Source organism: Nycticebus coucang, chromosome 4, assembly GCF_027406575.1.
Source record: "Nycticebus coucang isolate mNycCou1 chromosome 4, mNycCou1.pri, whole genome shotgun sequence".
NCBI classification, from domain to species: Eukaryota; Metazoa; Chordata; class Mammalia; order Primates; family Lorisidae; genus Nycticebus; species Nycticebus coucang.
Genome location: NC_069783.1, coordinates 24,801,613 through 24,828,048, shown reverse-complemented (window position 1 = coordinate 24,828,048; position 26,436 = coordinate 24,801,613). Strand labels below are relative to the sequence as shown.

The 26,436-nt window shown below is 48.4% G+C and overlaps 1 protein-coding gene across 1 annotated transcript in view; it reads left to right on the top strand.

The window, feature by feature from the left end:
* The window catches only part of CIB4 (calcium and integrin binding family member 4), a 49,301-nt gene that overhangs the window by 4,972 nt on the left and 17,893 nt on the right, over window positions 1-26,436 (top strand). The window contains exon 3 of the mRNA XM_053588353.1: window positions 5,088-5,184. Within this exon, the coding sequence (XP_053444328.1) occupies window positions 5,088-5,184 (97 nt within the window). The remainder of the gene's footprint in view (window positions 1-5,087; window positions 5,185-26,436) is intronic.

The following is a 26,436-nucleotide window of genomic DNA, read 5'->3' as shown; positions in this document are numbered from 1 at the left end:
GTAGAAAATCCTGGGAGGATACACTGACAGACTAACAGGCTAGCTTCTTGGCAGGCCCCTGGGGTGCTGAATACGTGAGGGTGAGTGTGGGCGTGCTGTGGAAAAGTGGAGGGGCAGCTTTGATGTGGGTGCTCAGCGCACTGGCAATGAACTGGGGAGCAGAGGGGATGTGGTGCTCAGGGAGAAAGTGGCCCACCCTGGGCTGCCCCAAAGCCGAGTTGGGCCAGACCAAGTCCTGGTCACTTTTAAGCAGTTTTCCTCCCTGGCCTCTGATAATGTCTTGTGATTTTCCTATGAATGTGACGGAGAAGTGTGGCCTGGGGAACAGTAAAGTCGGCTAGACTTAGTGAGGTAAAAAAAGTGCTCAAAAGAGTGACAGACAGAAGTATCAGTGTGGGGAGGCTGGCTCTAACAGTTTCCCACCTTCTTATCTGGGACTTGAGTAAGGACAAAAAGGGTTGGTCACCAGATCTGCAGATGACACCTGCTGGGAGCAGTCCACATGTGACAGATTCTGCTCTTGAGCCAGCCCCTTCTCAGTCCAGGGCTGCCTTGGCTTGGCGCTCCAGAAGGAGACCTGTCTACCCTAAATCTACAGCCCAGGGGAATTTTCTTTCTCATGATTTTCATCTCTGAAAGGGCAGGGTCCTCTGTGGCTTCAGTTTCAGGGCAGCCCTCTCTGACTTCTGATTAAAAAGGCTGCCCCAGAAGACCCTCGGGCCCTTCTAGAGGTGACTGCACACCCAAAGAGGGCACATGTGGCTTTCTGGGCAGGGCACAGCCTGACTTTAGTCCAGACCTCTGTGGCCCAGCGCAGGTCACCCTGACTAAGCTCACTGGGCTACTTAGCATTGCGAGGGATTGCTCCTCACACCTTCCTGGGCTGGATGGGGCCTGGCTTGGGAGCCTGAAGCTTTGCTCCTAGCCCCTGTTCAGGGTGATCCAGCCACAGGTCTGCTCTTTCTTCTTAGCAACCCTGGACACTCTCACCATTTTCTCAACTCCATGCCATGGCCCTTTCCTGGATGTTGGCTCCTGGGTCCTCCCAAAATACCTTGAGGTCAGCAGGTAGAGTGGTTAACAAACATGTTTATTTCCTGGAAGCCAAAGTCCTGGCTTTGGGGCTTACCTCTGTCCCTCAGTAACTGTGTGACCATGGATGAGTTTCTCACCCTCACAGAGCCTGTTTCCATGCTTGTAAAATGGTGAAACATGAAAATAATAGATCTTAATCTCACATAGTTGCTATAAGCACAATTAGAGGATCAAATCTGTGTCATTGTTATGGCAATGCCTGGCACATGGGTCGGTGCTGCGTGTGTGGGAGCTGTTATTATCATGGAATTAGTTATTATCCCCTTTTTGCAAATGAGGAAACTGGCTCGGATAAATGAAATGATTTTCCCAAGGTCACACAGATGGCAAGTAGCAGAAAACTAAAAGCCACATTTTCAGGCTAAAGAAGGGCCATTTATAAAATATCTGCAGGCTGTACCGTAGGTGGAGGTAAAGTCCAGAGAGTCAAGCCCAAGCCAAGCCTAGGGGGACTGGGCTTCAGTAGTGTGTAGGAGCTGTGTCCTTGATCTAGCCAGAACAGAGCAAACAGTGGGAAGCTTGTAGAACCTATGGATGCCTGCGCTCTATCCTGGCCTTAAATGACAATCTTGGGCATGGGAGGCACTGATCATTTTACAAACTCCTTGAATGAGTCTAATGTGGGACCCACTTGAGAACCACTAAACTGGAGGGTCTCAGAGGAGGTAAACAGGATGCCAGAGAGAAGTACAGAAGCCAGAGCCATAGGATGCCTAAAGCAAAGGGAGCTGGGGCATCACTGAGATTCTCATTGCACAGAGGGGAAACTGAGGCCTGAGAGAGACTTGGTGGGTCCAAGGTCCCATGGAGAGTTAGCAGCCTGGTGTCTCCTCCCTGTCTCGGGCCTCTGGCCTGCAGATGGCCCCTCCTTCCTCTCTGGGCTGAGCATGGAAGGAGCCACAGCCTGGGCGGCTTGATTCCTGGCAGGCTGAATGTGTGAGTTTTTCAGATGGCTTTGACTTTCGAGTCCATTAGTGATTAATTCAGAGTTCCATTTGAGCCGACTGATCCATATTTGGAGGAGGAGAACATTTTGTGGCAGCCAATATGCAGCCAGGATTCATCTGCGGGCAGCCTGCCCACTCTGCCGCATGGGAAGGCCAAGTCCAAAGTCTGGGCAGGGCCCTGCTCCAGCACCCCCAGAGGGCTCCCCAGGGGTGGGGCCAAGGGGCTCTCACCTGGGGAAGGGCAGAGCTGTTAGGGGTAGGCAGCGCACCCTGAAGAACTTGATTGGGTTCAGTCCTCCACTTTGTTTCATCCCAGCTGAATGACTATGAGCAACCCCTTACATTCTCTGAGCCTCAGTTTACCCATCTGTAGAAAGATTGCCCTTACACTCTCCTGTGGGGTTGTTGGGAAGATTCCATGGAATGATGTGTGTGAGCCCATCCAGTGCACAGGAGGAGGAGGTGGGTGTCCAGGGCTGGGGGTCCCTTTTCTTTCCCTCCAAAGTCCCCAGTGCCTCCCTTCTCTTGGCCCCTGGGGAGAAAGCCCTGGTGTTTGTGCCTCTGGCTTTGCTCACCATTGCATGGCCTTAGCCGAATTGTTTTACCTCCTTGACCTTTGATTTCCTCTATGTAAAAGAGATAATGGTCCTTTCCTTGCAAGTCCGTCATGAAAAATGACAAATGTCCTTGAGAGTTGGCAGCATATAGCAGGCACTCCCAAAGCTCTCTGTGTGGGGGACAGAAGTAGGAGTGGCTCTGGGCACAGGCCATAAAGGTGCATTGCCTTAAGAAATTTGTAGAAGTTAATAAAACTTAGTTTTTGTTGAAAACTGGCTTTATTGAAAATTTATCCATATTTTCTTATCATCTAGTGCCAGAAATTCTAACAGTAACAGTGAGAAGATGCCCCTTCTGGCCACCCCTGCTGGCCCTGCCCCTCTGGGCAACTGGCATTTCAGCAGTGATGGCTCCTTCCTCCCTGTTGGTCTGCAGCACCCACCCTGTCCAGGTACCTCCTGGAGGATGTCTTCTGCACCCTGTTTCCTGTTCTCCCTTCACATGAGCCATCTCTAGTGACATTTTGGGGCCCTTAAAGGCGAGCACAGACCCGGCACTCTGCCTGCATATTCCCACACCCTGCCAGCTGCTGTCTGTCAGGTCCTCTCAGGAGTGGGCATGATGTCTTTGAAAGGGAATCATCTCCCCATTGGACAGAGTCGGGATTTGAACCTGGGTCTATCTGCTCAGGGAGGTCCAACAGCTTGCCTTGATCCCCCCAATCTGCCAGATTGATCTGTCAGCAAACCCATACCATCAGGAGACAGCCAGCATTCCCTTGAGCCAAAGCCCTCTGCAAGGTACAGATCAGCCTCCGGGTCTCTGGGCAGGGGTCTGGGCAGGGTGAGTGGTAGGCAAGCAGAACCCACCTTGCTTTCCACTCTCCTGTGCCTGGGATCTAGACAGTGAGCCGTGAAAGGTTGAGTGGCTGTGCTGTGGGGCGTTGGGTCTCCACTTACCCTCATCAGGGCCCCAGGAGGGCCGATTTCTCTACCCACCAATTCACCCCTCACACTCTCCACTTAGTCACATGTCCCTAAATTCCACCAATTAGAGACTCATTTGAGTCAACAAACCACAGGGGCTGTCAGTCACACATGCATATGAGCAGTTCCAACAGCTGGGCTGAGGTTTGATGGGAGAGAAGGGAGGGCTGGGGAAGGGGTAAGGAGGGAGGGGTCAGGGTGGAGCATGACAGGCAGGTAGAAGGAGGAGAGAGCGGCGGGCTCCCAGCATCACAGTCTAGGTCTAAGGTTTAAGTCTGGCACAGCCTGAGGGCACAGGGACCCCTAGGGCATGGGGAGGAAGACAAAGGTGAGAAGACCTGAGGTGTCCCCCAGGCTCTGCAACACCAGCCCTCTGTGTGCCACGCGCCTCGTGAGCCTTGAGAGGGATTTATTACCCCCACTGCAAAGATGAGGAGACTGAGGCTCTGGTGTATTCAAAGCCCTGTTCGAGGTCTCAGAACTGTCAAGTGGCAGAGTCAGGATTTGAACTTGGGTCTGTCTGACTCTAAAGACAGTGTTTTAACCAGCCTGTGGTTGCCCCACCAAATGCACGCGTGCCACACAGCACTTCATCTCCTTTACACTGAACGCTCTGGGAGCAGTGTCGCTTTCCTTTATCCAGATGGTGAAACTAGGGCTCAGAAGTGTTGAGCAAGCCACCCGAGGTCACACAGCCCTGCCACCGCACCACAGCACTCAGGCCTTCAGGTCTCATCCTCTCTCTCCTCTCCCCTGGCTGCCTTCATCCTACAGACCCAAGAGCTTGCTTCTGGGCAGGGATCTTTGTCCAACATAGAGTGAGGGGACAGCTTGTTCTCTTTTGGCCCGGAGGGGAGCTTCCTCCTGTCCTCTTCCTCTCTGGGGTCACACAATCATTTCTGCCTCTGCTTGTCACTTACCAGCAAAATCCTCGGGCATGACCTGGGGGCCCACGGAGACATCAATGACAGGGACAATTAGGAAGACCACTCAGTCCACAATCTGTAGGAACCAGCTTGATGCCAAGTGGCCTAGTGAGGCTGTATGGTTTGCCGGCTGCAGGCAGCCGAGTTCTAATCCGGGCTCGCCCAGGCCCGCCAAGTGACCTCTTTTCTCTGGGTTGAGGGTGGAGCTGGGCAGATGGCCAGAGGTGGGGACCCTGGCTTCCCCAAGGCCCTGCTGGTTTCTCCATCTGTAGCTGAGGGACAGGACTTAGTGATGACAGAAGTCCTGTCCAGTCTGACATTCCACAACTAACACTCACAGGGTATATTCCAGGTGACCGAGCACATCCACGTACTCTTCCTTATGCCCGGCTCACCTCTGGAGCCCTTATGGTGTGCCAGGCACACTGGAGTGGCCCAGGGATGTTTCTAGAAGGGTGGAGAGATGTATTACTGCCTTTTCTGTGTCAGTCAGTACTGAGCCCCTTCCCCTCAGGAGAGGGCTTGTGGTCCCCTTTCCCAGCCTGGGTGGCCATGGCTCTTCTCTCTGTCCTCAGCATCCACGACACCTTCCTGAAGCTCTGCCCTCCTGGGAAGTACTACAAGGAGGCAACACTGACCACGGACCAGGTCAGCTCCCTGCCAGCCCTGCGGGTGAGTCCGGGGCAGTGGGTGGGTGAAGGCTGAGTTTCTGGGATCTGCTGAGGGGCTGTGGGAGGTCAGCCTCACCCTCACTGGAGAGGCTCTTGAACCTCTAGGCAGGGGGCTTCCCCCCCCACCCCCGCTCTGCCCTCCCTCCCTCCTGCACCAGGCAGAAGGGCCCAGCTAGAGGCTCTCGCCCACCCTGCTGCTCACTGGGCCTGTGATCCTTTTGAACTTCAGCGTGTGGTCCACCTGCCCTGTGGCTGTCTGACCCTCACCTCAGCAGCCTTCACACCAGCCATTTCCCTCTGCTCTCTGTTGGGACTCAATCTGGGCAAGTGGGAAGGCCTGGGGGAAGCCAGGGTGCCGCCTCAGCCATCTACTCAGCCCCTTAGCCCTGGACCTGGGCTTTTCTTGAGGGACTGAGCTTTTTCTCCAGTTCTTCCTTGAGAAGCCAGGAGGAGCAAGACTTGGAGCCTGGGCCTGTCCTCCCAACCTGCCTTCTTCCATCTCCAGGTGTGACTGCAGGAAAGAAGGACATTTGTCTTTCTGCTCTTGCTGTCCTCCCTCTCCTCATCTCTCCCTCAGTTTACCCCTCCCTGACCCAGAGTTTCCTGTTGAACAGTGGGCTGAGTCACACACACTCACACACACACTCACGCCCACATGCACACATCCTGCCCTTGCTATGGGTGAGTGCTGTGTAACACACTTCTGTGGGTCTCAGTTTCCTCACTGTAAAGTGGGTGCAGTTCTGGGGGAGGCTGGGAGTTTCCATGTCCTCACTAAGACCCCTGGCACCCTCCTGGGCAGTGCTTACAAAAGGTGTTGGAGCTCCCCCACCTCCCAAGTTATGTGAGACTTTGTCCCTGCTATGCAGAGGCCCTGCCCTTCCCCTGGGGGAGCCTAGATGAGCCCAGAGGTGCACGATAAAAGAGACTCCACAATTACTCTTGAGATTTTAATTAAAATTTGTGCATCACGTGGAAAGGCAATGTCAGGTTAACAAATCATGGCCATGTCAGGCTATCCTATTTTTCATTTGCATCTCTGCAGAGTAATGATTTGAGTTTATCATTGTGTAGCGAGCGTCTGTCCTCATTTTTGTGTAGAATAAAATGGTCTCTCTCTGAGGGCTATGAACACTGCCTAGAAGGGGCCTGGGGACCCCAGGAGGAGGGGGCTGGCTCCCAAGGGAGTGACATGGACAGGACACACACATCATTCAGCCACCAGCTACACAGCCTCTCCTAAGTAACAGGCCTTGTTAGGGCAGAGGTAGGAACAGACAGAGAGTACAGGCTGGGGCTTGAAGTAGAGGCAGGAATTGGAGAAGATAAAAGAATGAGAAGGGGGTGGGCAGTGGGGTGAGGGTAGAGGGAGAAGTTGGAGTCTTGGAGGGAAAAGAGGTGGAATCCTCAGAAAGGGCAGAAATGAAGCAGGGGCTCCCCCTGGCCCCTTCTAGTACGCACGCTCTCCTCTGTGCCTGGCCCACACTCACACACTTCCACACACAGCTACGCCCACCCCACATGCACACATACACATGCACGCATGTTCTCCCGTACGTGCACACCGCAGCTGGGACTTCTCTCAGACCTAGACCATCCCCTAAGTGACCCCGGGCCAGGGGCAGCAGAGAGGCCCAACTGATGGGAAGCTTTGTCCACCCCAGGGTGGGGGCATGTCACTGGTCAGTCCTTGACTTTCCTGTTAAGGCTTGAAAGAAACCTAGAGACCACTTAGTCTAATCCCTGCCAAATGAGCCTCACCCTGATGGGGAAACTGAGGCCCCAAGAGAGAAACAACTTGTCCAAGGACACATGATGGCTCTGGGGGAGTCAGGCAGGACTCCCCCCCATGCAGAGCCTCTACTTCTAATCAGGGCTTGGCTGAGTGCTGACCATGTGCCTGGGTCTGCCAAGCACCCTGGAGATCCAAGGGGAGCACCTGGCCATCACCTGCCCCGGAGGGTGACATGGGGGATGTGACTCCAACACACCATCCTCCAGCAACAGTCTTATCCCAGCAGGGCCTGGGGGTTCTGTTCTGAGCCCCCAAGGTGGACACACCAGGCTAAGACCAGCAGGCCGGTCTCTACCCAGCACTATCACATTCTACGTATGTTACATCTGCCCGTCCATAAATCAACATGAACATCTTGTGCTGGGTATGGGGCCCAGTGGGGTGAGCTTTCATCCTCTGCACCTTCTTCACGCCCTCCACCTACTCCTCTCTTCCATTTCAGAGGAGTCCAGTTGATATAAGGGCAGGGTGCAGCAAGAGGTGACAAGATGTGGGGGATAGATGGGGTGAGGCCCACTCTTCCTAGGGGTGGTCCACGTCCACAGACCAGGCCGAGATCCTCCCCGGGGCTTGTTGGTTGGAGGGTGGCTGGGAGGCCGGGTCTTGGGTCATGCCACTTTAATTTACTTTCCTTATTTAATCTTTCTAACTGGTCATTATTTCATATGTATTCATTCTATCATACAAATTAGAGCCAGGTCATTGTAGAAAAACTGGAAAACACAGAAAAGCAAAAATACGATAAAAATCATCTATTACCATACCTCGAGGGATGACTACCATGACCATTTTGGCTTATTTCCGTCCAGACTTTTTTCTATGTGTGTATATATATATATATATATATATATATATATGTTTATTGGGATCACCGGGACTTTTTTGTATGTTGATTTTTCTCCCCCTACTTTGGTTTCTTGGTCGCTTTTCCAACTGGTCTGCAACAGCCAGAACCATCTCATGAACTGAGGACCTTGAGATACTGCCCCATGTACAGAACCAGGCAACGAAGAACTGGATTCAAATTCACTAGCAAGCTGGGTGATCTTGGGCAAGTCACTTCACAAGAAGAATGATTAGAGTGGAAAGAAACTAACATCCCCAGCCAAAGATGACTGGGTGGGAGTTGGAGGTCATGGCACCTATTTTCTTGTAGGTGGGAGGCATCCTTTTGCTCCAAGTGGTTCCAGGTACAAGTCCAGGTCCAAGGACAAGGCACAGGTTTCTCAACAATACAAGGAAACCCTAAGTGTCGGAGTTGTATACAGAGGGTATGAGCTCCTGGTCACTGAGGAGTGCTTAGGCATACTTAGGTGTCAACAGGAGATTATAGAAGATTAGAATGGCACTTTCGTGCCCTCCTCATCCTCTAAGTCTGTGATTGGGGCCCTAAGGCTTGGTCTTATTCTCTTTTGTGTTGTGCTTTTACCACAGTATGTTCCAGATTTTTTATTCAAAAATACATTTTTTTTTTCTTTTTGAGGAGGGACTAGAGATGCCAACTTTCACTTTTGCCAAGTGAGGACATTTTTTTAAAAAATGTCATCCATAATCACCATCATTTCATCTTTAAAAAATGTTAATTTTAAAGGAAAAATGTAAGAAGCATCTAATTGCAGAAGCAAGAATAGTTTTTGGCCATACACATCTCTTTTTGTCCTTATTTTTCTCCCTTTGTCACCTGTTGTCAAGAACTTTGTCACTGACCCATTCTTAGTCCTCATACTAGCTTTGGGGGATTTAGACCTAGGACTAAAGGGTCCTTCTGTGTCTTTTTGATCGTAGACAAAGCAGAAATTTTGCTTTTCAAAATGAGCAAGAAGAGGCTGGCTGGGAGGTGGGGCCCGGGTGTGCCTGTGTCCTTTGCAGTCTCAAGGACATGAGTGGTGGTGTGACTCACATTGCCCAGAACTCGTCTCTGAAATAGGCTTTGAGCACTGGGCCCCAGGGAGGTCTGGGTATTGATATAATGAGGCACAAGGGCTTGAGTGGTCTGGGAAGAAAATTCTGTTTTCTTAAGTTGGGTTTCAGTCATGAAAAAAGTGGGCTTGTTACTATTGGGTAGGGACTGCCTATCAGCAGAGAACAAGGCGAGACAGTGTCCCAGGTAGCAGAGAGAGGTGGGACAGGCCTACTGACAACATGCCCTGCTAGGTCGAGATACAGGGCCCTTTTTCCACTCAGAAGTTTCTGGGTTTTTTGTCTGCTGCTCCTATTTGGTGTATTTGAAAGTGAATTAGCTCAATGTTTCTGTTCTTGTAAATAATGATCTTGCTTTCTGTAAACACGGATAAGTATGGCGTGGTGTGACTCTGGTTTCTAGTTTCCCAGATCTGTCTTTGTGTCCACAGTGATGGCCAGCAGCGGGGTCTGGGTCATGGTCTCGAGGTAGGTGTGGTGACCAGGGCCACCTTCGCACTCTGGCCTCTTCCCACCTCCCCAGTCTAGGGCTCCTGCAGCCAGATGGCCTTTGCATAGCCCTACCCCCCACTACATTTTTCCCCCATCTGTCAACCCCAGGGAGATCTGGAAACCTGCTTAAGTATAAGGTATGAGTCAGGTATGACTCCTAAGGTTTCAGCTCCTTCTCAGTTCCTACCCTGTTTCCCCGAAAATAAGACAGTGTCTTATTTTAAGGTGTGCTCCCAAAGATGCGCTAGGTCTTATTTTCAGGGGACGTCTTATCTTTCCTGTAAGTAGGTCTTATTTTCGGAGGATGTCTTATTTTTGGGAAAACAGGGTATCTATCCCCAATTTTTCTGAGCTTTTCTGAGCTCTGTTTATAGGCCAGTGCCTATCTGCTTAGAATAGCTTCCAAAGAACTTACTCCCAAGGATGAAAAGCAAGGAAAAGTTCTATGTTTATTCAGCCTTTCAAGAAATCCTTAAACAGGAGGGGTAGGAATGGTACCCTGTTTCCCCGAAAATAAGACAGTGTCTTATTTTAAGGTGTGTTCCCAAAGATGTGCTAGGTCTTATTTTCAGGGGACATCTTGTCTTTCCTGTAAGTAGGTCTTAGTTTCGGAGGATTCTTATTTTCGGGGAAACAGGGTAGTGTATTTTTTTAAATTTGATTTTTATTTTAATTAAAACCTGTTTTTGTTTTTGTTTTTTTTTTTAGTTTTTAAATTAAAATTATTTGTACATGCCAAGAGCTAGGTTATTTTATGAGGATTGCCCCTTTTCTCCTTCTCTAAGGCAGCCATTTTCAGGTCTTAGATGATTTTTTTGGTATTTACCTACATGTCTCTAAAGAGCACACCTGTATGTGTATCACCCCCTCTGCATAGCTCTGCCTTGCCTTTCCTCTAGGGAAGATGCTTAGCTCCCCCTCTGCCATGCCCGTCCTACACATCACTCCTCATTCCCCTGCCCTTCCAATATAGTTAGGTGATAATTTTACCTAACTATATTGGAAGGGTGTTAGAGCAACATTCAGGTTTTTGCATTATTATGACTGCATATGCTATTCAGAGCTGAGTTATTAAACAAATTGGTTAATTTCCCTTTCTGCACATTTTTGTTTGTTTTTTCTTGGATGTAATCATTGTTTTTTTAGTTGTCTATATACTTATCATTCAATCAACATCAAACCTCTGCCAATCTTCCAAACTTCCTCCAAGGCATTCAGAAGTGACAAGTTTTCTATACATTTTATTTTCTTAGCAAAATTTCTCTTGGATCCTTGTGAACCACTCTAATCTGGATTGGGTTGTCCTCCAAGCCTAGCACATATTACCGTCTTGGGGTCTCCTTTCACAATTTTATCAGATTGTTTTCACTTCTGCCTTGGATCTTGCATTTCCTGTTTTCAGGTCTCTCCATTTACTTCCCTTGTTTTGGTGGAGCACATCCTCTAGTAGCTTTCTGATAAAGGCTGCATGGGGATGTATGTTTTGATACCTTACATATCAAAAAATGTCTTTATTCTCCTCTTACAATTGATTGGGAATTTAGGGCGGCACCTGTGGCTCAACGGGTAGGGCGCCGGTCTCATATGCCGGAGGTGGCGGGTTCAAGCCCAGCCCCGGCCAAAAATAAAATAAAAAAAAAAAAAAAAAAAAAAAAAAAAAAAAAACAATTGATTGGGAATTTAGATGGAATTAAAAATAGGTTGAATATTATTTTTCTTCAGAATTTGGAAAGCGTCATTTATTGCATTTTAGCTTTCACCATTGTTACTGAGAAGTCCAAAGCCTTTCTGTTTCCCGATTTTTTGTGTGTGTGTGACTCTTTTTTTCTTTTGTAAACTTGTAGGCTCATCTCTTTGATTCCAGTATTTTGAAATTTCCAACAATATTTTTTTGGCGTGGGTCCTATTCTCTGTGTGTGAGGAATGCAGAAGACCCATCATTCTGGGAACTCATGTCCTTCAATTCTGTAAGTTTTTCCTTTAATTATTTCTTTGATAATTTTCTCCCTTTGTTTCCTTTGTTCTTTCTTGAACTCTGATATTCTGATGTTTTACATCTTAGAGATGATCCTTTATTTTTCATCTCTTTCTTCTTATTTTCCACCTTTGTCTCTTTGCTCTTCTTTCTGGGAGATTTCTTCAGCTTTATCTTTAATTCTAATTGGGATTTTTACTTCTGCCGTTATGTGTTTAATTCTTAAAAGCTCATTTTTGTTCTCTGATCTTTTTCCTTTTTTTTATAGTATCCTTTTTTCCTGGATACAACATCTTCTCTCATTTTTTCTTCAAGGCTCTTTTTCCTACTTACTTGTTTGGGTCCTTCACTCCCATGTCAGAGGCCTTCCTAAGATATCTGGTCATTGTCTACTCATAATTCAGAGTGGGAGGTGGTGGCTGAAAAGCTGTTTCAAAGTTCAAGTCCCAGGGCAGGGTTTATTGATCAGGAGCATCCCTGGAAGGTGAGCTGAGGGGCCGTTTCTTGAGGATTCCCTAGAAAAGTTGAAATGAAGTTCTGCCCACAAGCATCATAGAGCTAAGCTGAGAAAGAGGACTGGTGTAATCTCAGAGCTTTGTGCAGGTGTATGTATTTTCTCCCCGGTTCTCAGTTGTGTCTGACTGCAGAAAGCCTCTGCCCAGAGAACAACCCTCCCCTCTTTTGCAGGAGCTGGGAAGGGGCAGTCACCCCACAGCACTGAGTGGGGAGGTGTCTAGAACTCCAACTACTTTTAGACACTTGCATCAACCCTCCTTTTAGCTGATGTCTGTTTCCAACTCCACTGGATGCTTCCAGTTCCAGTGTCTACAGTGGACCCTGGGATGTAGAACAGGCTGGTGTCACCTTCCCCACTGCAGGCTAAAGGTCCTGCTTCCTCATGTCCACTGATCACTCAACACCTGTCCATCTGCTTCCCACGTGTGTCACTGTGTAACTGCTGCTTTCTCTCATGGTCGCTCTGTGTCTGTGCATCATGCCTCTAATCAATTCATCTACTTTTGTTTTAGGGAGTGTCAGGAGGGAGTGAGTTTAGGCAAATTGTTCCTTCAAACTGTCCTCTTTACCTGAGAGTAACACCTGTTTTCCTGACATACAGTAAAACATTACAAAACCCCTCTCCTCATTGTTGCCCTCTCAGAATCTTCCACATACTCAGCCGCTGTCCCCTAAACTTTCCTCTTCCCTAAACTCTTCTCTTCCACTCTCCACTCTCAAATCCCCAAATGCTCTACCTGGTTGCATCCTCAGAGCCCTGTTCCTGTGCTATCCTTCCTGGACCTACACTGGACACCCTGCAGCCAGGCTGCTCAGAGCCTCCCTTGTCCCCAGGGAGGCCCTGGGCAAAAGGTCCAGGGAAACATTGCCTCTTCCCTTTGATTTCATTACCAGGGATAAACAACCATGGGTAAGAGATATTTTTGTGGGGACTGTCTGGTGAATAGAGACTCTTGCACCTGGTTCTCATCACCTTGTAAGAAGTTGTGACACATTTACTGAAGGTGGGGGTCATGGGCCTCTTCTCAGGGAATTCTAGGTAAAGAACAGGAGATTCACAGCCATGGGGCTTTACAGAGCTCAGATTCCTGACCCTAGTGACAGAAGCTGGGGCCCAGATGGTCTCGCCCAAGCTGCCCAGCAGGCACAGTCCTTCTTCGACAGACCTGGTGGGAGACACCCTGGTCACACTCGGTCAGCTCCCCTTGCCACTCCTTAGGAGCCTGAGTGACTTCCTGGGCAGCCAGGTGGGTCTTGGTGCAGCACTCCTCCCAGAGGGCCCAGGAAGGACCTCCCTGGTGCTGTCCTGGGGCCAGGCCAGGGCCAGGCACTCAGAGCACCTGTGCTAGACTTTCCTGTAGCACTCAGCCAGTGGGACCTCACGCCCAAAGGCAGGCCCAGCTCTCTGGCCTCATCAAAGCTTTGCTATTAAAAATGCAATCCTGGGCGGCACCTGTGGCTCAAGGAGTAGGGCGCCGGTCCCATATGCCGGAGGTGGTGGGTTCAAACCCAGCCCCGGCCAAAAAAAAAAAAAAAAATGCAATCCTGCTTCACCTTGCATAGTCCTGGGCTGGAAGGGGTCCCAGTGGCCTTTGAGTTTAGAGCTCCTTTTCCATGGGAGGTGACACTCCTGGAGGGTGTTTGAATCTCCTCATCTAAGAAGAGGGCAAGCAGGAGGGAGGCAGGACCTGGACTTCAGGGCTCTTCCTGGTATAGTTCTGGGTCACTTTTGTCAGAGCCACTGCCGCACTGCCCCTCCCAAGGGTGGAACAGGCTTTCAAGGGTGATCAGGGCCTACAGATGGGACATGACCCATATAAGGTCATAAGAGGCCGAGCCAAGGTTCCAAACCAAGTCTCCCTCTCCAACTCAGGATGTGTCCATGCTCCGTGTTTTGACTTCCTACCACATTCGGAGGAAACTCCATGTCAAGGTTGGGTCTGTTGCTAAGGACCTCCTGGCTCCTCAGGGCACACCGTGTTTGGGCAAGGCAGCGGATCAGCTCAGAGGGAAGGCAGCTAGCAGCCAGGTCTCCAATCACCCACAGCCCTGCAGGGACAGCTGGACCTAGTGATGATCCTCATGCTGTGTTTAGGTCTCTCCCTGGTCTCCTCCCTCACCCTCAGATAGTCTCCTTGACTTGCTAAAAATGAAGCAAATTGGATGGACACAGCAATTCAAATTTCCAACCCCAAATGCCTACTCATGGTCCAAGCTTCTTTCACGAAGGTACGGAGTGCTTTGCATGAGTCTCATGGAAGCTCTGTAAGGCACAGTGGTTCTCTCTGTTCCATGGATGAGGAAACTAACTCCCTGAGAAGTTAAAAGCCTACCCAAGGCCACACAATCGCAAAACTACACTTGAACCTGAGGCTTCTGTTTTCTCTTTTTCATACCTCTTCAGCTTCTGGAGAAGATAAAATCAAGGTCACCAAGTAGGTGACATGTGTGAGGACATATGTGTGGTGTGGGGAGGCAGGAGGATGGGAAGGAGCTGGTGGCCTGGGAAGTTGGTGATTGAGGAGGATGTGTTTTCCCATCTATTGCTGGGATGCCCTGAAGGGCCCATCCTCAGTGGCAGATCACATGTGTCTGTCCCATGTACTGGGGTGGCTTGGATTTAGGGCCAGCTCCCAGTACCCAGCCTCTGGGCTCCTGTGGCAGGCCTGGGAATCGTCTGGCTCCTAAGTCCCCGCGCCAGGCCCCACCCCTGGTGCCCAGACACTGAGTGGAACAAATGTTCCACCGAGAAGGAAGAGAGAAGAAAGGGAGCAGCCCAGCGCCCCGGCTCCCACCCGAGGCTCCACCTCACAGGCCCTGAGGTCACCCTGAGTCTTTTATCCCATGGGAGAGAAGCACACTCACCCTTGCAAGCCCCCTCGCAGTCTCCTCCCCAGACTGATCCAGCACCTCCCCAAAAGGAACCTCAGCTCCTCCCTCACCCAGGGCTGCAGGATCTGGAGCCAGCTGGGGCCCCACCCAACCTCAGGCAGCTCTGAGATCTCAGCTGAGCCAGGCAGTGTGCGGGAGTGGCCTGGTGTCATTCAATCCTGAAGGTAGCTAGCTGGATGAGTTGGGCGTCTTCCTTAGCCTCATTTACATCTGGGAAGCAGAAGATCAAAGGGGTTAAGTGCTGTCTGCAGTCACACAGCTGATGGCAGAGGCAGAGCCTCAGTCCCTAGCACTCACCCCTGCTTCCAGCTCCGGTGGGAGGGTCCCGACTCCCTGATGCCAGTTGGAGCTGGGAGGGCAATTTGGCAGCTGGCTCACTCCCTGCATTTTCAAGCATCATTAGATCTTTTTCTGACAACTTCATCAGTTAGCAGGGCTCAGAATTGGCAAAAATCCTTATTTAGACATTCAGCCAAAGAATTAAGAAGTGGTTTGTTTCGGAAAAAGCTCCGTGATGTAGGAGGCAGTCTCTGTCGTGGGCTGAGCAGGCAGCAGTGGAGGGACAGGATCTGGCCTCCAGCCTTGGCCTTGCCACCAACACCTAAAGTCTTGGGCACATCACTGATCTTCTTGGGGCCTCAGTTTCCTCACCTTCTAAATGGGCGTGATGACACCTCCCACACAGGTAGTTAGGAGAGCCTGGGAAGGTGGCGAAGAACTCTAGGTTCTAGTTTTAGTTTCCCATCTGCTGGCTGAGTGGCCTTGGGCCAATTCCTTCCTCTTTCTTGGCCTCAACTTTCTGTCTAGACCCAAGGGCAGGGTGTGGATGACCTGTGGCTTTAATTAGGGGCAGGGGTCGGGGTAGGAGGAGCCTGTGGGGGTGATGGGGCAGTGCCTCCCCAGGGCGTCCTGTGTTGGGAGGGGATTCTGTACCCTAAAGCCTATGCATACCAGGCCTCTTGAAGGGGGTGCTGGGTGGGTAGATTTCCCACACCCTGCCCGGGTGTCATTTGCTCTACCCATCTTTCACTATGTCTGGGGGCAGATGAAGAGACTGTTTCCATTTGTGCAAAAAGCTTAACCATTCCTATCCCCTCACATGTCACTTTTTTTTTTTTTTTTACATGTCACATCTCGTTGGACCTTTCATCCATCCTGAAAAGCAGCTGCGGCTACTGTCCCCAGTTCACAGAGGGGAAAATTCAGGCAGAGCTAATAAGTGGCCCGTCCCCAGTCACCAGCTAGTACTGGCTTTGGCAAAGGCTGAAACTCAAACCAGGACCCGTGACCCCACGGCCAGCTCTCCTTGCTTCTCACCACACTCTCACTTCCTGGTAGTTTTTTCTCTATCAGTCAAAACAACCCAGGCCTCTAATTGGTTTGGTCAATGATTCATGATTTCTCCCAAGGTTCCTAAGAGCAGAGTGAGTTATCCTTCAGCAGGGCACTGTGGAAGGAAAATGGGCTTCCAGGCAAGTCCCTTGACTTCTCAAAGCCTCAGCTTCCTTACCTTTGAGATGAGAATGACAGGTCTTCTTCGCAGGGTTGTGTAAGAATTCAGTGGCCCAGCCCTTCATTAATTACACCCTGTACATATCACCTTTCCCCCGTGAGAGGTGCCTGGAGTGGAGGCAGGAATGACCAGGCCCATTTGACAGATGGGGAAGTGGAGGCTTGGCAGATGGAGGATTGTCCAAAGTGGCACAGCCAGCTGGTGACCCCTGGAGCTGGGCGCTGTGTGGTACATGCACTCTGTTGGGAAAACCACTCACGTGTTGGAGGTGAGAAGTGAATCAGGCTTCCTTCCAGAGAGAGAGCCTCCTTCCTCTAGCACGAATGACACTCTGGTGGGATCACTTTAAAAGTAGTGCTGGAGCCTAAATTCCCAGCAGCACTGAGGGGACAGGCAGCAGAGGGCCCAGGGAGAGGGCTGTTGGGCCTGGGGACAGGCTGGTGCAGCACCCTGTCACAGTCCTGTGCTCACAGAGTACAAGACAAACAAACTCCATCTCAGCTTTTCAAAGGTCCTGGTCCCAAGGGCCCTTCTCAGCCTGCTGGCTCGAAGCTTTATTCCACTCACGTCTTTTCTGATAACTTCATTTATGCCCCCAGAGACCTCAGACTTGTTTAAAAATAGAAAGATAAACAATATTGTTCCTGAAGGGCCCCCTCTCCCTGTGGGCCTCCTGACGAGGTGCTGGCCAAGATGACTGGGGCTCTGTTCCCAGGGTGTGTGACCCTCTGCAGGCCTCAGGCAACTGTTGCCTCCATAGGGACCAGACGCCCTGCAGCTCTGAAGGGCTTCCCTGAGGCCTCTGAGGCTCCAGGGTCCTCAGAGGGAGGGGAGGCCAGGCACCCTGGTGCTTTCCCAGGCTTGCACACCCCTAGAGTAGAGGCAGCACAGGGGACCAACGAGGCTCTTAGCACCCAGCAGAATTACCAGCAATGATGCTAGTTATGAATCCTTGGCCATGTGTCTGGGTACTTACCTGAAAAGATACAGACATAGATGGATGCAGTAAGACGCAAAAACCATGAGGCGATCCAGGGCCATCTTCCACTGAACTTCATTGTCATGGAGCCCTGCCCCAAACCTCGCAAGAGTAGAGCATCCATTAGCTCCTCACTGGGTCTGGGAGCCAAGACCACGGCTCTGCTTGGGCCCCGCCATTGCCCCTCAGAGAGCAAAGCGGCAGAGAGAAGCACAGCTCCTGCCTCCAACCCCCTAGGAAGGAAAGTTGGTTTGCTTGCTTAGCAAATTGTCTCTGGAGTGCACTTTCTTTTTTAACTCTCTTTTTATTTATTGTCAAAATAGAATGTCAGCAATAAAATAAATTTTTTAAAAAGCAATTCCTTAGCACCCAACCACCCCCACATAAGTTTTCATTTTCTATTTTCTTTTGCCATCCTTTTCCTCAGGCAAGCTTTATTTTATAACACTGTAGACATACATAGATGTAATTTTATTTTGTGCTTTTTTTCATTAGGCATAATGCTTTTTCATGTTGCTGCATAGTCTATGTAATTATCTTTTAATGGCTGCATAATTGCATTGAGTTCTGATTTACTAAACCTTCCTTTCATTGCTGGACATTAACATTATTTCCAGAGGTTTATTTATTTATTTGTTACTATAAATAAGTTTGCAATAAACATCCTCATGCATTTTTCCCCCCTTTTGAATTATTTTCTTAGTTTAGATATCCAGGTTCTCTGTGGTGGCTTTAGATAGATAGGACTGTCCACTTTGGGAATTTGAACTATGCAACCATTAAAAAGATAATTGCGCTAAGTATGTAGCAACATGGAAAAACATTTATACCTCATGGAGGAAAGTACACAAAATAAAAAGCTTGGGTTTTTAAATATTCTTCATCTAAATCAATGATATGAGATAGAGCCCAATGACCCATCACTAGAGACCTCCCTCCAAGTTGATTCTGTTGCATAAAGGCTACTTTGCACGTGGTTTTTCAATAGGCAGTTGGGCATATGTTGGCATTTAATCCATTTTCTCCATCCTTCCATGAAGATATTGGTCCCTAGACCCAATGTGTGCACAGGGATCACAGCACCGCTGGCACTGCAGCCAGAGGCTGGGTCAGCTCTCTCTCCATCTCCTGCTGAGTGCATGGGGTGCCCAAGCCCTGGGGCTCCATCATCTGTGCTGCTGGGCAGATGGTACCATCCTGGGAGGAGAGGTGCAGAACTTCACATCACTCCTGGGAGCAATCGTCAGCTCCTCTGGCCACCCCATCAAATGCAGAGACTCACAGGACGCTTTCCACTTCTCTCCTTGGTGCTCCATGAGCCGGCACGTCCCTTGGCGCTCAGCCTGGGCCCGTCTGCTGGCCCAGGAGCTTGACACCTCCGTGTGCATTTTTTCCATTGTGACGCAGGGGCTTCCTGGAGCACGCTCCATGGAAAGAGCTCAGGTTTGAGGGTCAAGCAGACTTGGGAACAAATTCTTGCTTTTTGTTCTTATTTGGTTTAAGTTACTTAACCTCTTTGCTCCTTAGTTTTTGTAATCTATATAATGGATTTACTGATATTTACTGCTTCAGTTATCATAAGGGATTAATGGGAAAGTTCACATGAATGTGGCTGACACAGCGCCGAGAGATAGTAAATGTGTAACCAGTTTCCTTCCCTCCCTCCTGCCCACCTTGGGCCCAAGAGAAAGTATGGGGAGAAGGCGTGGTGCCTAGAGGTTTGGGCCAACACTCCGTGCTTAATAAATGCTTGGGCCACGATGAATCATGAATGACGGGCTAGGCTCTTTGTAGTCAAGGATGGCTTGCTGTTACTAGGGCAGTGTCCCCAGGATAAAGGGGAAAGAGAAGAATAGAAAGTTGGGGTTTCAAAATTCGATAATACAGAACATCAGGGACTGAAATAATAAATGACCTTCGAGTTGCGTAGGTTTGGACTTTCTGTTATTTAAAGACTCACTAAGCATCGGGGAGGGGCAGCTACTGGCGAGGGAGGGCTCTGATATGAGTCCATTTCCATTTATATTAGTTGATTCAAAGTGAGGAACAAAATAGACCAATTATTGTTGCTTAGATGTGTTGATAAAAGAGAAATTGTTGTCTTGATGCAGAGATCTATATCCTACAGAGTTCACAGGGGAAGATGGTTCCCAGGGTGCCCTGGGGTGGGTGTCCCCAAACAGCTGCAAAGCAGCCCCAACACCATCAGCTTACAAACAGGAAGGCTGCGTGTAAACAGCAGGCCGGAACCAGGAGGGTGATGGGGCACAGCCCAGCCCCTTTGCTTGCAGTGAGCCCAGCCTGCTCCCGTGAGAAGCGGAGGAGCTAATGTTCTGGGCAGTTTTCTAAGCGTCCGGTGCCTAGTCTGGCCTTGGGTGGGTGACTTCATCACGTTAGTTACAGTCGCTTGCTTTGCACTAACTGCCCGTAAACCACAGGTACAGATTGTGTTTTAAAGGGTTTTTATACTGATTGTTCAGAACTTTTTATTTTCCATAGGAAAACCTATAAACTGCCATTAAAGTTCCCAGCCTGAGCCACAGGAGTTGACACTACTCAGCACAACCACAATAACACAAAGAAAACTGTCCTGTGCCACCGTGTACCGGTGGCTTTCCTGACCCCCATATTGAGCTGCCATGGCTGTCAACGGCCTTTGCCTGACAGCCCTCCCTATTCTTCTGTTCTTTGGTTTGTGGGGAGTTATAAGGAAGGGGTGGGAGCTCCTGTGTTCCTTCTTCCTCCATCTCCTGGTCATCTGCCTCACTTCTATATACCCAAACAAAACTCTCAGCCTCTTTGGTGACATCCAAAAAATTCTACTCATGTCAAGCTTAACAAATTTTATGAATTTTGGTCAGCACAGTTGAAAGCTGTGGAGAGAGTAGGTGGGTCCCAGGGAACCTCCCACCTGGGAGCATTAGCATAAACTGCCTCCTCTCCCCTCCCCCCCACCCAGGGGCCCCATCCTACCTCAGCTGGGATCAGCAGAGGGGTCTTCTTGCTCACAGGGCCCATCCTCCCCAGACATCAGCTGCCTCAGAGTAGCAGTAGTAATGTTTTTCTTGTTATCTTAGTAATTCCATAAAACAGCAAAGCTATAGAATTGAACTAGAGAGTCATTCATTTAACAACAGCACTTTATTTGGTGCTCTGGGACAAGGAGGCTTTTGTCAGCAGGGCTAAGGTGGTAAATGGAAACATATTCTAGATAAATCTGATAGAAATTGAAAGAGGGAGGGAAGATGGAAGCCAGTTAAAGGGTACGTTTGTACAAGACAGAGTTTGTCACAGGTGGAATTGATAGTGAGCAGTGAGAAGAGGGAGAGGGGAGGGGAGGTAGGTCTCCATGGGGGCAGGGGTGCCATGCTGCAGCCCTCCTCTGCACGGCCCCATTGCTGCATGTCAGATGTGGAAGGCAGAAAAGGCCGGGAGGCCTGGAGAGGTGTTTACAAGCCCAGTGTTCTTAGGTTGGCTTTTTACTCTGGGGGAAGGCTGGGGATGTGTTCACAGCCCCCATCCCATCCCTGCCCTTGCTGGGTGGCAGGTTTTGTCCTGGTGGGACAGAGGCAGCCTGTGGAGTCAACCAAGAGCATCTGATGTCCTGTCTCTGCCACTTACTAGACCTGAATTTGACTGGGTCATTTAGTGTAGTCTAAGGACCCTCCACCTAAAATCTACCTGGGCAGCTTGTTAAGATACTGATTCTAGGACCCTGCCCCAGAAGTGCTGACTCATAAAGTCTATGGTGTGGTCAAGGAGCCTGAATTTTAGTGAGAGCTCCCTGAAGACTCTCCAGCCTTGGCTGCAGAATGAGGGGGTGCATGGCTAGGCACACATGATGCTAGCCCCTCCTTACCCTCTTCTCACCAAAGCTGCTCCCCTTTGAGGTGCCTGGAGATTTCACATGCGGACAACACCCACAGCAACTTGGCTGGCCACCCATGCCTCTGACCAGGGTTAGTGTGTGGCCCTGAGCAGCCAGAATGCACATTTCTGCTGCCCTGGGGCAGGCAGGATGAACCCCCTCGGACACATGTTGGCCCAGGTGACAGCTTTGCTTGGGAGCTTGACATACTCAGCTCAGCCACTCCGGGAGTGCTGGTGATGTGAAGGATAGCAGAGGAGGGGTGGGATTTACTCATGGTTGCTAATGTTTACCGGGACCCTGCCAGTGCCAGGTGTTTTGTCAATATGAAAGTTTCACCTTGCTGAGCTTATCGGTGTTGCTGGGAGGGCTTCACCTATTTCCTCTGTGCAGGTTTTACATTTCTTGGTTTTTGTGTATCTCAAAACTTTCATAATGACCCACATATCTTATTCGATCTCCACAAAACCCGAAGAGCAAAGTTATGACTTCATATTTTACAGATGGGGAGATGATGAGGCTTCGTGATCTACCCGAGGTCACACAGCTTGTTTTTGTTATTGTTGTTACCAAGGAATTTCAATGTTATTGTTTAATGTGTTAGAAGATATCGTACAGTTGACCTCAAGCTATAAAAAATGGTAACGTAGAGATGGGAAGAGGCACTTACTTATGATACAGGGAAGTCCTGTTTTGCCTATGATAATAGATGTGAGGGGACAGCTGGCTTTCTGGTTCCGTTTTTTTCTTTTTCATTTTTGCCCTGAAAGATTATACTCTTAAAATATTGAGATTGTATACACCTGGTCAAAAGCTACAAGACAGTAAAATCTCATAGACGTCAAATAAGAAGTTGAGAAGTTATTATGCTAACTCTTTAGTCAGTCTGACTCCAGAGACTGCTTGTTCCACCCCAAGCCTCCCACAACACAGCAGGCTCATGGGTACCCCCTAAAACTCAGGCCTGCAGCCCCCTGAGCTCACCTAGGAGAAGGTGCTAGAGCAGGTGGCTCTTCTGGAAGGTTCCACAGGACAGTGGCAGGTACCTATTGGCCTGGAATCTGGGGAGAGATTGGTTTGGTGGGTCTGAGCCAGGCTCACACCACGTGGTCTCACGCTGTTTAATAATATTTAACATTTTTACTGCCTTTCTTCCCTATTTGTTCCATTAGTGATCTGCCTCCAGCTGCCGGCAGGACACATCCTCAGCCTGTCCATGCCAGCCCATCTGTCACTGAGAGACAGCTCCCAAACAGGCCTCTCTTTTTCAGGCTTCGGGGAAAGTAGAAAATCTAAAACACAGAGAAGGTCCCTCATAAACAACTGGTGGGAAAGATGCCTCCAGGGCCCAAATGAATTTCTCACCTTCCCCTTTCCCACCCCCAGCTACCCTGAAATGAAAATGTCTGGGTTCTCTCTATCTGGGCAAAGATCATACAGGCCAATTTGGGCCTTTGAGGGGCTTCAGGGTCCAAGTTAAGCCCTACTATTGTCCTCTCCTACTTAACATTTTTATCCATCCTAGTGAGACCTGGGCAGCCTGGAAGGAAAGGAGAGGCTGGAATGGTGTGAGGAAGGAGAGGGGATTCCTACACCTCACCTTGTCTATTCCCCCACCACAGCTTCTCCTTGAATCTGCATCTCCCCTCCCTTCCTGATCTGCTGTCTTCCTGTTTTCTCCTAAAAGGTCCTTTGTCCTGCCCCTCAGCATACACTGGCCTGTCCTAGCTCTTATCGTTATACTTTGATTTTACTTGATTTAGACACTTTCCCTCCACTGTTGGTTTCTGAAGAGACCTCTGGAGGGCAGAGGCGGCATCGCTACCATTTGGGGGACCCCAGGACTTAGGGCAGTGCCTGGTGCATGAACTCACCCTTACGCATTTGCTGCAAGGATGTAGAGTTCAGATTTTGAGTTTTGTATCTTCATCCCCCGCTGAGGAAGCTGCATCCTTCCCCTCCACCCAACCTCAGTTGTTACCTAGGCAACTGCCAGCTGTCAGGGGCAGGGGACTCAAGGGGATGCTTCAAACCCTGCCTGCTCTGTGCATGAAGGTAGGAATGAGATTTTGAGAAATTTTCTTGGGAAGAAATTATTAAATGCCTGATGTAATCAAGAGTAGCACTGTAGAAAAAGCATTGAATTAGTTTGAGTCCCCACCTTCATCTGGCAAGTAGCTTCCCTTCTTTGGGCTTGAGTTACCAACCTTTGTAAAATGGAATGATAAATATTTATCCTGCCACCTGCCTGCAAGATAGTCACAGCCTAACCCCAAACCTCGCACACAGCAGGCGCTCACTCATGCTGGGTTTGAGAACTGACTGAATGACTCTGACTCAACACTGCCACCTTCTGGTAGTGCTACTCTAGTGCTGAAGGGCGAGTCCTGGTTCAGACTGAGAGCTAGAAACTCCTCCCGGGGATCCTTCCAAGAAAGGGCATCCCATTCACCTGTTCTCAGCTAAGCCCTGCAGCTCTATCCACCTGTGGCTTCCAAGTCACTGCTCCTGGTGACAAGCTCTTTCCATTTCCTCAAGAGAAGTCATTTCCCATAGTGCGGGTAGCCCAGAGGCCCAGGTTGGAAGGGGCTCCACCACCTACTAGCTAATAGACCTTTTCACCAGTGACCACTCCTGCCAACGGGCAAAGGATCTTTTTTTCATTTAAATAAACATTTAAGACCTTTCTTCCTTTTTAGTATAAGTGTTTAATGCTGTTAATTTCCATGTACAATCTGCTTTCACTGAATGCCATGAATTTTGGTATGTTGTCTTTTATTTTCATTTGTATACAATATGTAGCTGGACCTTTTGAGCTGGACTTCTTTAATTTAGCAAAATAGATGGAAGAATCATCCACATTGTTGTATGATTCATAGCTTACTGCAAATTCAAACTCCCAAATAGACGGGACTACACCACCACGGCCACATCCCTCCCAGCTAATTTTTCTTGTTTTCTATACAGATGGGGTCTCACTATATTGTTCAGGCTGGTCCCGAAGCCATCCTCCCACTTCTGCTCCAGAGCATTAAGATTATAGGAGTGACTGCACCCAGCTATGAGTTTTCCTTTTTATTGCTGAGTAGTATACCATTGTATGGATGTGCCATAGTTTTTTATCCACTCACCTGTTGAAGTACATGTTGATTTTTGTGGCCCACCTCTTCATTCTCTTAGTGATGTCTTTTGAACACCATAATTTTTAAATTTTAATATACTCCAATTAATACAATTTCCCCCTATAACTAGTGCTTTTGCATACTGTTAAATAGTCTTTGCCCCAAGGTCATGAAGATACTTTTGTAATGTTTTATCATCAGTCCTAAACATGATCCATGATCAATCTGAAATTGATTTTTGAGTATGGTGAGAGATAGGATTCATTTTTCCCCATATGGCTGTCCACCAAACCCAACCCTACTTATTGAAAAGACCCTCCTTTCCCTCACTGCATTGCACTGCCATCTTTATCATCAATCAGGTGGCCATATATGTGTGGAAATGTTTCTGGAATCTCTATAGGGCATCCCAAAGGTTCTCATACATAGGAAAATTAACAAACTCGTAGTATATTTTATATTTTTAATATTTATATATGACACATAGAAAAATATTTTGTAAACTTTTGTAATGATTATTTTATGAATCAAGTTACATTTAACTATAATTTCCCATTTTCCCTATGGATGTATGGCAACATTTAGGACACCCTGTATTATAGCCATTAATTTTTTTGCCTTTCCCCGTATCAATACCACTTTATCTTAATTACTAGAGTTTTAGCACAGATCTTCATATTTAGTAGTACAAATCTTTCAGACTTGTTCCTCTTCTATCAGATTAGCTTGGCTTTTTTTTTTGAGACAGCGTCTCACTTTGTCGCCCTTGGTAGCGTGCTGTGGCTTCATAGCTCACAGCAACCTCAAATTCTTGGGCTTAAGTGACTCTCTTGCCTCAGCCTCCCAAGTAGCTGGGACTACAGGTGCTGCCACAATGCCCAGCTATTTTTTTTAGATATGGGATCTCACACTTGCTCAGGCTGGTGTTGAACCTTTGAGCTCAGGCAATCTACCCGCCGAAGCCTCCCAGAGTGCTAGAATTACAGGCATGAGCCATCTCGCCCAGCCTAGCTCGACTGTTCTTGACCCTTGCATTGCCACATCAAATTTATGATCAGCTTGTCAATGTCCACACAGAGGATCAGCTAGAAGTCTTTAACCTGAATTGTATTAACTCTAATGTGGAAAGAATCAATATTAATAATATTGAGCCTTCTGATCCATATCTATGGTATACCTGGGCGGTGTCTTTAAAGGCACTAAAACACAAAAGGTTTTCTTATACCCTTCTCCCAGGCATGGGGTCTGCTCACCCAACTTTGCTGAGGTAGCTCTTTCTTCAAAGTCAGCCCTGGGTAAACTGAGTTTTCTGCTCAAGGTCCAGGAAGGTCTGGCCTCGTCTGCACACTCTAAACAGACACCATTGTCCACTTCTTTCCCTGACAAGTGCTTTTCATTAATTTAAAATGTTTAAAAATATAAGCATTAATTATATCATTTTAAAAAGAGTTGGTAGCAGAGATGATAAAAATAACGTATTATTTGAAAATAAAAAAACTCTAGAAATTAAGAAAAATTAGTTAGCAATGAGAAATTTTTAATGAAATAATAATGTTTGATCTTTTCTCAAAAAAATGAGATCTCACAAATCAAAGTGCATCAATGACGTCATTGTTGAGTCACTAGCATATTTTTGTGTGAATTTTTTCCAGCAACTGTAAAAAGCTCTTTTTGACTAGGCGCTAGTTGGAGAAATGGTGAGGAGATATTTTTAAGCTAAGTCCAAATATTTTTCCTCTGACTTTCATCTTCAAATCAAATCTCTTGTTCAATAACTTTAAGAAGATCTTTAAAAAAAAAAAAAAACAACGTTTCGTTTTTGGCAAGGACTGCAATCTTTTTATTGTCAACAAACTGTAGTTTCTGTTTCCAAAAATAATCCCAGCATTTGAGGTTTATTTTCATCGCCTTTCATACATGGAGGTTGCACTACTGAGTTACCTGTATAAATTTCTGCGCTGACATGTTTATATTCCCCCTATTCAGACGATTTCAAACTAGGGTACGTGTTATTCTTGAAATGGAAGGCTTGCTTTGTCAACTGTCACTTCCTTCCTCCTCTGGAGGATTGAAGACTTCTAAATGAGTGTGAAATTTAATGCAGACTATAACTCTCTGGATAAGTCCCAAAATTTATCGGTTTAGATTTCAGTTTGTTGAAGTTACAGCATCAGAAATCTG